Source organism: Dendropsophus ebraccatus, unplaced genomic scaffold, assembly GCF_027789765.1.
Source record: "Dendropsophus ebraccatus isolate aDenEbr1 unplaced genomic scaffold, aDenEbr1.pat pat_scaffold_526_ctg1, whole genome shotgun sequence".
Taxonomy (NCBI): domain Eukaryota; kingdom Metazoa; phylum Chordata; class Amphibia; order Anura; family Hylidae; genus Dendropsophus; species Dendropsophus ebraccatus.
Window position 1 is genome coordinate 36,460 of NW_027210127.1, and position 11,524 is coordinate 47,983.

The 11,524-nt window shown below is 44.6% G+C and overlaps 1 protein-coding gene across 1 annotated transcript; it reads left to right on the forward strand.

Annotated features, from left to right (window-relative positions):
- Window positions 1–289: 289 nt before the first annotated feature.
- LOC138777152 (trafficking protein particle complex subunit 6B) lies at window positions 290–10,076 on the forward strand. Its single transcript, XM_069956258.1, has 6 exons — window positions 290–552; window positions 3,297–3,364; window positions 4,138–4,255; window positions 5,480–5,563; window positions 8,261–8,354; window positions 10,032–10,076. The coding sequence occupies exons 1-6, from the start codon at window positions 457–459 to the stop codon at window positions 10,061–10,063; spliced, it is 492 nt and encodes a 163-aa protein (XP_069812359.1). The 5' UTR covers window positions 290–456; the 3' UTR covers window positions 10,064–10,076.
- Window positions 10,077–11,524: the final 1,448 nt, after the last annotated feature.

Here is an 11,524-nt window from a genome sequence, read left to right on the forward strand (position 1 = left end):
TCATGCCTGGCCGGTCTAAGCTAAAGCTTTGGCTCTCAAGGCATGATGGGAATTGTAGTTTTGCAACGGCTGGAGGTTCCCCCTCCATGGTATATAACACAGTACACATGTACAACAGTGCGCTGCATGTGTAAGCACACTAAACCTCACAGGGTGCCCTGGAAGCCGCACTACATGCTGGGATTTGTAGTTTCACAAGAACAGCGAGAGAGATAGAAGGAAAGAAGCTCAAGTCAGCTCCCGCCCTCCGGTCATGTGACCAATCACATGATCGTAGCGTCATCAGACAGCCGCAGCCCTCTAGAGGCGTATGAGAGGTACTGCACAGGATGTCAGGCTAATGCCAGTCAGTGCCAGGGCTGCGGGCAGAGCCGGGGAGCGGTGTATAGAGGGGCTGTCGGGCATCTCCAGCGTTGTATCCTCAGTGCCAGCCTTGCTGGGTAGCTGGCAGCGGCCATGAACAAGCAGGATCTGGCTGACGAAGCTCTGTTCCTGCTGCTGCACAATGAGATCGTGTCCTGTGTGTACAAGTCCTCGGAGCAGGGGGATGCGGTGAGTGACAGCTCGGTGACCATGGTAACACGGTAGCAGTGTCCCCCCCCTGCTGCCAGCCGGTGGCCCTATCTACAGCGGTTGCCAGAACTGTTGCATGTTGGGAGTTGTAGTTTTGACACTTAGAGGGTTTAGGATCTGTGACGTCATCAGAGCTGGCTGACCCTGGAGATGTGATAATAACCATATAGGTTATAGATATCACTATGGGAGGAGCTGATACATTAATATGTGACATTTAATATGTGACATCTGTGAATTACCCCTTTAAGCAGGGACGGGGAACCTTTGGCCCTTCAGCTGTTGCAAAACTACAATTCCCATCATGCCTGGACAGCCTTCGGCTGTCCAGGCATGATGGGAATTGTAGTTTTGCAACAGCTGGAGGGCCAAAGGTTCCTTGTCCCTGCCTTAAAGGGTTTAAGGGATGGTAGTTGTAGTTTTGCAACAGCAGGAGAGCCAAGGTCTTAGAGGGTGGACACATCCTTAGGCCGTGCTACCTGACGGCTTTGGCTGCAGCATAGGTTGTGTGACCCATGATCCTTCTGCATTGCAGCTAATGTAAGTGGATGGGGTCACACTGCATCCTATAAGTCACCCGGCACACCTTGGTTACAGTTTTTGAGACTGTTGGGTTGCGGTCACAGCTACATATACGACCCCCGTTCACTTACATTTGGAAACCTTTGGCCGCATGAGCAGGGTCTCGGTGTAGCCCCAGACACTGTAACACATAGCTTTCTGCTGGCCACCCCAACTTTATAGTCTATGGGGCCGGAACATGATGGATAAGGCAGGAGATGTGCGGTGTGTAGTAGTAGTACAGTATAGTACATGATGGATAAGGCAGGAGATGTGCGGTGTGTAGTAGTAGTACAGTATAGTACATGATGGATAAGGCAGGAGATGTGCGGTGTGTAGGGGTAGTAGTACAGTATAGGACATGATGGATAAGGCAGGAGATGTGCGGTGTGTAGTAGTAGTAGTAGAGAACATGATGGATAAGGCAGGAGATGTGCGGTGTGTAGTAGTAATACAGTATAGGACATGATGGATAAGGCAGGAGATGTGCGGTGTGTAGGGGGAGTAGTAGTACAGTATAGTACATGATGAATAAGGCAGGAGATGTGCGGTGTGTAGTAGTAGTAGTAGTACAGTATAGTACATGATGGATAAGGCAGGAGATGTGCGGTGTGTAGTAGTAGTACAGTATAGGACATGATGGATAAGGCAGGAGATGTGCGGTGTGTAGTAGTAGTACAGTATAGGACATGATGGATAAGGCAGGAGATGTGCGGTGTGTAGTAGTAGTACAGTATAGTACATGATGGATAAGGCAGGAGATGTGCGGTGTGTAGTAGTAGTACAGTATAGGACATGATGGATAAGGCAGGAGATGTGCGGTGTGTAGTAGTAGTACAGTATGGGACATTATGGATAAGGCAGGAGATGTGCGGTGTGTAGTAGTAGTAGTAGAGTATAGGACATGATGGATAAGGCAGGAGATGTGCGGTGTGTAGGAGTAGTAGTACAGTATGGGACATGATGGATAAGGCAGGAGATGTGCGGTGTGTAGTAGTAGTAGAGTATAGGACATGATGGATAAGGCAGGAGATGTGCGGTGTGTAGGAGTAGTACAATGTAGTACATGATGGATAAGGCAGGAGATGTGCGGTGTGTAGGGGTAGTAGTGGTAGTACAGTATAGTACATGATGGATAAGGCAGGAGATGTGCGGTGTGTATTAGTAGTACAGTATAGTACATGATGGATAAGGCAGGAGATGTGCGGTGTGTAGTAGTAGTAGTACAGTATATGACATGATGGATAAGGCAGGAGATGTGCGGTGTGTAGGGGTAGTAGTACAGTATAGTACATGATGGATAAGGCAGGAGATGTGCGGTGTGTAGTAGTAGTAGTACAGTATAGTACATGATGAATAAGGCAGGAGATGTGTGGTGTGTAGTAGTAGTAGTACAGTATGGGACATGATGGATAATGCAGGAGATGTGCGGTGTGTAGTAGTAGTAGTACAGTATAGGACATGATGGATAATGCAGGAGATGTGCGGTGTGTAGTAGTAGTAGTACAGTATAGGACATGATGGATAAGGCAGGAGATGTGCGGTGTGTAGTAGTAGTAGTACAGTATATGACATGATGGATAAGGCAGGAGATGTGCGGTGTGTAGTAGTAGTAGTACAGTATATGACATGATGGATAAGGCAGGAGATGTGCGGTGTGTAGGGGTAGTAGTACAGTATAGTACATGATGGATAAGGCAGGAGATGTGCGGTGTGTAGTAGTAGTAATACAGTATAGGACATGATGGATAAGGCAGGAGATGTGCGGTGTGTAGGGGGAGTATTAGTAGTAGTAGTAGTAGAGAACATGATGGATAAGGCAGGAGATGTGCGGTGTGTAGGGGGAGTATTAGTAGTAGTAGTAGTAATAGTAGTACAGAACATGATGGATAGGGCAGGAGAGCTGTGTAGTAGTAGCAGTACAGTATGGAGCGTGATAGACTAGGCACTATAAAGTTGAGCACCCCCTATGGTCCTATAATTTCTATACAATTCTACACCACTCTTTAGTTTTGCCCCTGGTTAGTGCAGTCGGCCCCTCTGCTGTGCATTGAGTGTTACCACCGGTCTGTTGATGTGGTGGGAATTCATGGTGACCCCCATAGGCTACTGTATGGTCCTTGGTGCTTAGAATGGAAATTACTCACATCTTTCTTTTATAGGAGAATGGCAGGTGCATCACCAAGCTGGAAAACATGGGTTTCCGAGTAGGACAAGGCTTAATAGAGAGGTAGGCTCCTCTGGGTGGGATATGTAATGTCTATGTGCTGCTTACTTTCTTCTGTGTTACCTTTCTTCATGACACACTTTAAGGCAGGAATTGGAAATCTTAAGCCCTCCAGCTGTTGCAAAACTACAACTCCCATCATGCCTGGACAGCCAAAGCTTTAGCTTTAGGCATGATGGGAATTGTGGTTTTGTAACAGCTGAAGGGCCGATGGTTCCTCATTCCTCCTTTAAAGGGGTTGTTTAGCATTTTTTCTTTCAAATCAACTGGTGCCAAAAAGTCCAATAGATTTGTGAGGTTTGCAAATTACTTCAATAAAAAATCTCAAGTCTTCCAGTACTTATCAGCTGCTGTATGTCCTGCAGGAAGTGGTATTTTTTCCCCAATCTGGAGAGGAAGAGAGGGTTGTTTTTTTATGGGGATTTGCTCCTGCCCTGGACAGTTCCTGACATGGACACAGGTGGCAGCAGAGAGTGCTGTTTCACACTGGAAAGAATACACTTCATGCAGGACATACATAAGCTGATAAGTAATGAAAGATTTAAGATTTTTTTATTTTTTTTAATAGAAGTAAATTACAAATCTGGCACTTTCTGGCACCAGTTGATTTGAAAGAATGATTTTTTTTTGTGGTATCAATTCTATAAAATATACATACAAATGGCTGTTTATTTTCATCACACTGTTATGCTCAGTTGGGGTCTTGGTGCTTAGACCCCCCACTGATCTCTAGACGTGGAGGAAGTGACAGTAACATCTTTAATTCCCTTCCTTAGATTTACCAAGGATACCGCAAGGTTCAAAGATGAATTAGACATCATGAAGTTTGTCTGCAAAGATTTTTGGACGACAGTCTTCAAGAAGCAAATCGACAACCTGCGGACCAATCACCAGGTGAGGCGCTGGCGGTGTGTACTGCCACTCTGTAGTTTATCTTTCCATAGCTATCAGGGCTGAGTGCACAGGCATTGTGTAGGTGACAAGTGATCTATAGGATACGGTGGATACCTGAGTGTTTTCTCAGTGCTGGTTAGTGCATAGAAGACAATAGTTACACAGTGATCTAGGAGTCAGGGTAATAGACTTTATATGCACATCAATATATGTGAAATCATATGCAGATCTGCTGCAGAAAAAACGGCGACAGATCTGCAGCGTGTGAACATTCCCTTTAAAGCGGTTGTTCACGCCAAAATTCTTTTCTTCCAAATCAACTGGTGCCAGAAAGTAGATTTGCCAGATTTGTAATTTACTTCTATAAAAAAAAATCTTGAGTCTTCCAGTACTTATCAGCTGCTGTATGTCCTGCATGAAGTGGTGTATTCTTTCCATTTCAGGAACTGTCCAGGGCAGGAGCAGATCCCCATAAAAAAAAAAACCTCTCCTGCTCTCCAGATTAGAAAAAAATACCACTTCCTGCAGGACATAAAGCAGCTGATAATTACTGGAAGACTTGAGATTTTTCTTAAGTGAATGACATTATAAATCCTTGGCACCAGTTGATTTAAAAGAAAGAAAAATTGGTCAACAACCCCTTTAAAGCAGGGATGGGGAACATTTGGCCCTTCAGCTGTTGCAAAACTACAATTCCCATGTTGCCTGGACAGCCAAAGCTTTGGCTGTGGTTGTTCATGCATGATGGGAGTTGTAGTTTTGCAAAAGCTGGAGGGCCGAAGGTTCCCCATCCCTGCTTTAAAGTGTGTCATGAAGAAAGGTTACACAGGTTATTTCCTGTCCAGAAGAAAGTAAGCAGCATATCCCCCCCCCCAAAAAAAAAAAAACTATTCCAGTACTTATCAGCTGCTGTATGTCCTACAGGAAGTGGTGTATTCTCTCCAGTCTGACACACTGCTCTCTGCTGCCACCTCTGTCCATTTCAGGAACTGTCCAGAGCAGTAGAAAATCCCAAGAGAAAACCTCTCCTCTCCAGACTGGAAAGAATACACCACTTCCTGTAGGACACACAGCAGCTGATAAGTACTGGAAGACTGGAGATTTTTTTAATAAAACTAAATGACAAATTGCTGGCACTTTCTGGGATCAGTTGATTTGAAAGCATCTTTTTTGTGTGAACTACCCCTTTAAGCACTGATTTATTTTGTTCTTCTTTTCACACAGGGAATATATGTGCTCCAGGACAACAAATTCCGACTTATCACTCAAATGTCTGCAGGGAAACAGTATTTGGAACATGCCCCCAAGGTAATAATACCGCCAGATGGTGGAATAGATTTGCACTGTAAATAGACTCATAGGGGGAGATTTATCAAACATGGCGTAATGTGAAACTGGCTTAGTTGCCCCTAGCAACCAATCAGATTCCACCTTTCATTCCTCACAGACTCATCGGAAAATTAAAGGTGGAATCTGATTGGTTGCTAGGGGCAACTGAGCCAGTCTCACTTTACACCATGTTTGAAAAATCTCCCCCATACACTTCACTACAAGTTGGGTAACAACCTGGGAGGGAAAAGATACACTGAAAGGTGAGGAGTGTATACAGAAGGGTTTGGGGGAAACAGAAAGGCAGCCCCTCTAAGGGAGTCCGTCCCTGTTTTATAGCACTTGGGTTCGGGCAGAATGAAAGAGATGAGCGGTTCCCTTTAATTTCTGCAGCCCTTCACATCCTCCTGTGTGTCAGCTGAAGAAGCTTATACATAGAGGACATAGCTGGAATAACATGAATAACTTACCCAAGTAGGGGATTACATGGTGTCACACGCGTGTCTGTACTGGGCACTTACTAGTTAATAAGAATTAGCAGTCAGTCAGGCAGAGGAGGCATTGCAGGGATGGGATGATGAGTAGGCAGCTGCCTAGGGCACCTTGGGGTTTGGGGCACATGCAATTTATAGGCTGTAAGAAAACTGTTTTTTAAAGGGGTTATAGAAAAACATGGCAGCTTTCTTCCAGAGACAGCAATACTTGGGTGTAGGTTTTGCAATTCAGTTCCATTAAAGGGGTTATCTAGGTCTACAGAAATATGGACACTTTCTTCCAGAGACAACACTGCTCCTGTTCAGGTGTGGTTTGCAATTAACCTCCATTCACTTTAATGCAACTGAGTTACAAAACCTGCACCCAAACTGGAGACAAGAGCGGTGCTGTCTCTGGAAGAAAAGTGGCCATGTTTTTGTAGCCCTGGATAATCCCGTTAAAGTGAATGGAGCGTAATTGCAAACCACATCTGAACTGGATACTAGATGCAGCCCTAGGGGGTCCTGGAAAACATGGATACAGACATAGGCTATAGGCGGTGTCCATGTTTTCCAAATAGATTTAAGGCTGCATCCAACTTCTGGTGCCCCGGTGATCAAATGCAGCTCGCTCCGGTTCGGGTGCACTTAAAGTGACACTTAATAGAAGAAGGAGACGCAGGGCACTCACCGTTGGTTGCAAATCAGACCATCCGTTTTATTTTGGTATGCAGGGGTAGCGGGGGAGACAGGAAAGTGACACTGTCGCCCCCTTTTTTGCATTCTGACTCCCCTACACAGGTGTAATGGGTGAATTTAGCAGGTTTCATACCTTATCTTATATCATACGTCATGGTGCTTGTTCAAGTAAAAAGTGATCTTTTACCAACTGCAGATTGTGCTAAGTGGGTGGGGCTTCATGCCCACAGCGCCACCGTTGGCAACCCCCCTCAAGTGACGTCATCAGCACATAGGCCACACCCCTTCAACGCCTATTGGTATGAGCCCACCTAGAGGGGGGGTGCCTTGACCTTTAGACCATCCTGTTCCAATGGTCGGTGAGGGGGCGGGGCCTATATGCCTATGACGTCATGGAGAGGTGGGACCAACAGTGGCAATGTGGTCGGGGCTAAGTGGCACTGTTGCCGAGAAGCCCCGCCTACTTAGCACAATCTACAGTTAATAAATAAAAATCACTTTTTACTTGAACAAGCACCATGACGTATGATATAAAATAAGGTATGAAAACCGCTAAATGTACCCTTTACACCTGTGTAGAGAAGACAGAATGCAAAAAGTGGGCGACAGTGTCACTTTAAGCATGCTCGAGTTGCGCTTAACTCTAATCACAAACAATCTGGTGATTTTTCTTGCAGCCAAGGCCTCTGGCTAATTAAGCTGTGTAAAAGCCCTTTCTATCTGCATTGATCTGTTCGATCGGCGCTCATGTACAGGTGGGGATTGGCCATGTATAAGGACCATAAGCCTTAGCATTTCTCAGAACCAGACACGAGCAGACCTGATGAAAGTTCCCGGGACTTTCCGCAAGTTCACTCATCTTTCTTCAGGACGTCTGGAGCTGTAGTGATGCAGGGGCATGCCGGCTTGTCATGAGTAATATGGTAATAGGATGAATGTAATAAGGGAACGTTTTTATGGTTAATATATAATTAACATGTAAATGAGAACGATATCTACTAGTTCAGATAAGAACATAACCATATATATATATATATATAAAATGTGTATATTGATATATATATATATATATGTGTGTGTATATTGATATTTCAAATCAACTGGTGCCAGAAAGTGACAAATATTTGTAATTTACTTCTATTAAAAAATCTCAAGTCTTCCAGTACTTATCAGCTGCTGTATGTCCTGCATGAAGTGTTGTATTCTTTCCATTCTGGAAAGCTGGAGAGGTTTTCTATGGGGATTTTCTTCTGCTCTGGACAGTTCCTGACATGGACATAGGTGGCAGCAGAGAGCACTGTGTCAGACTGGAAAGAATACTCCACTTCCTGCAGGATATACAGCAGCTGATAAGTACTGGAATACTGGAGATTTTGTTTAATAGCAGTAAATTACAAATCTATGGCACTTGATGAGACCAGTGAATTTCAAAGAAAGAAAAAAAATTGGTGGACTACCCCTTTTAATAATTCGGTCAGTCTTATTAATCCTTTTCTCATTGCAGTATTTGGCATTCACATGTGGTTTAATTCGAGGAGGATTATCTAATCTGGGAATCAGAAGTATTGTAACAGCAGAAGTCTCGGTGATGCCTGCATGTGAGTATATGGCCACTTACGGTGTGTGTTTTATTACTACTAGTATTACATGTTCATTTGTTTTGTGCACTTACTGGCGGTAGTCCTCAACAGAACTGCCTTTAGTTTTTGCAGCAGTGATGCTTTACTGTCGAGTCAGCATAATCTATCATTAGAGATGGCATCAGGCCTCTCCCGGATAATCATATTCCTTCTTTTAAGTTGCCATACGCAATTATCTCTCCTGGCCTCCACATACACATGAATGTCGTGCTGAACCTTTATGTGCTCTCTATAGGCATGGGTAATCTGCAGCCAGACAGCTGTGGCATTGACTTATTCCTTTGAGAACAAAAGGGTCAGGCAGTAAGAATCCAGCACATCTGACCCTTCCCTCTGATGCCATATGATGTTAGTAGATCCTCATATATCTTATACTGTTGGCTGTACCCACTGCCAGCAGCAGGTTTGGCTGGCTTTAATATAAGGTGTTTGGCTACCTGTCTCATTTTAGAAAAAGTTTATATCATTCAGGGTCGAAGTGTTGAGACCCCACTAGATAGAGCCGGAAGAGCATATGGCTGAGCGCTTCATAGACTTAGGGTCCTATTAGACAGCCCTTTCAGTATTGTAAACTGATTTGCTAGATTGGCACTTATTTACTGGACCTATTACACAGCCCAATAATCGTTTAGCAAGGGCTGCACGGACATCGTTAGCGATGTCCGTGCAGCCCTTGCCCAAACAGTTAAAACATTACTTGTCCTCAGTCCTGGTCTTCTCCTGCACTCTGCATGTTTCTCACCACCGCGCGCTAAAGCTTCAGAGTGCCCAGTCTGAATGGGTCCTGGCCAGTGATTGGCTGAGTGGCCTGTCAGCTCAGTGGCTGCTCTGATACCACAACGAGTGGTGCCGGGATGCATACAGAACACAGGAGAAGGAGCGTGGACAGGTGAAGTATTAACTGTTTGGGCAATCATTAGCCGTCGGCTACTCATCACAATTACACGTAGCTATTACACCTAGCTATTACATTGGCTGATCCATGTCTCTATTACATGGAGAGATAATCTTCCGAATCAGGCCGATTATCGCTCCGTGTATTAGGGCCCTTACAATGAGGCCCATTTCATGCCACTAGTCAGGCAGGGGAGTAAGCAGTGAAGCTGCTGCTTTTACATCAGTGTACCCATCTGCAGTGTAGCCTGTTTGGCCACTAGATGGCAGCATGTGTAAGAATTGCAGTTTTAATAATTACTGTTAATTAGTCATGTCTTAGAGGACATGTCCAACGTTTTTGTAAAACTCTTGATACCTTTTTAGGGTGCGTTCACACGTACAGGATCTGGCACAGATTTGAAGTTGCAAATTTGAAGCTTCAAATCTGTGCCATCAAATCAGCTGCAGATCCTGTACGTGTGAACGTACCCTTAAAGGGATTTTTTTTTTTTTCAGGCAAAATTGACTGATGTGTTATCCGCAATATAAAAAATAAAGTCAAAAATAGTTTGCTAAGAGACCATGTATGTTGTGATTAGTCTCACTGATTTGGTTACCCCATAGTACACTCCATGGTATCTTCTCCATAGACTATCCCCCACAGAGCCGTTTCTTCTACTATACGCCATATATCCGTTCTTAGAAAGTCTACTGGCACACATGATATGACCTGTGATGAACTGGTTTCTCTTTTTATAGGTAAATTCCAGGTGATGATTCAGAAGTTGTAGCACACAAGGAGCAATCCCATAAACGTAACTGACTGTCTGTACCGATCATCACACACCACGCATCCTTGGCTCATGTAGTAGGTGATCTGTGAGTCATCTGGAGCCTGCGCCTGGGATCAGGAGCACACGGGATATTTTCTTAACACTTACTCATCTATTGAACCACACGAGAACACTAAGCCGTGTACGCAAGCACATTAACATTTTTTTTAACCTCATAGGAAACCTTTAAACTCATCATCAGTCAGCGGCGTGACCTGCTGCGTACCAAATACGAGTGACAACAATGGTGAAAGGTATTGCCGATATTAAAACGCCTTATTCTTGCACGATCTGCCTTCCACACTCCATGTGACGGAATGGGAGATGGGGCCTAATATATGTGGTGGATTGTATAGGAAACTCTTCAATCTCTTCTCCAGACTCCAGCAGCAGTGGTGTGAGGTACTGCAACTAGTATGAAGCAGTACCTTGCCCTACCGTTACTCAAAGTATACTAGTGCTGGTTAACACTGAAGGGTTACTTGAGTGGTGGTTGGGGGGGGGGGGGTCACTGGGAGTCGAAACGCCACTCCTATCTCTAATATTGATGAACACTGATGCCATAAAGCAACAGTGGTGCAAGGTACTGCAACTAGTATGAAACAGTTCCTTGCACCACCGCTGCAGGTACTAGTACTGGTAAACCCTAAAGGTTTACTTCAGTGCTGGTCAGAGGGGGGGGCTGGGAGTCGAAATACGACTGATGGTCTATCCTGAGGCTATGCCATTCATTTTTATAAGGTATTAAAGAGGACCTGTCACCCCTGATCTGTATATTTTAGTAAGTACATGCAAGAATAATTCTGGATCACCCATCCTTATAGCTCTGTGATGTGCCGTTCCTCTCTTATTCTTATTAGAAATCTATGATTAATTAGCCAAGTGGGTGTTACCAGTTGGGGGCGTGTCCCTGCACAGTCCAGCACTCTCAGCTCTGATTGGATAGTGTCAGGTAGTGTAGGGACACTTTAGAAATGAACTCAATGGGCGTTACTAATTTGGGGTGTGTCCCTACACTATATGACACTATCCAGTCACAACTGAGAGTGCTGGACTGTGTAGCACCCCCAACTGGTAACACCCACTTGGCTAATTAATCATAGATCTCTAGTAAGAATAACAGGGCAATCAGAAGGGGTAACAGGTTCCCTTTAAGTGTCTGAATCCTGCAGGGATATGTGATGACTAGGATGAAACATGACTACTGAAGAGATCTGCATGACCAGACCCCAGAAAAGTAACATTTGGGAGGATTTAGATTAACCGATCGCACAATGATAAGAGAGCATAGGTCACGCTGATCTGTGCGGATGCACTCTAAATGCTTTTATTTAACTCTCTAATATTTCGTTTACATTTTTCTCCCATTTACGCTACTGGGCGTTCAATGCAAACCATTGCATTGCATTGGGCACTTGT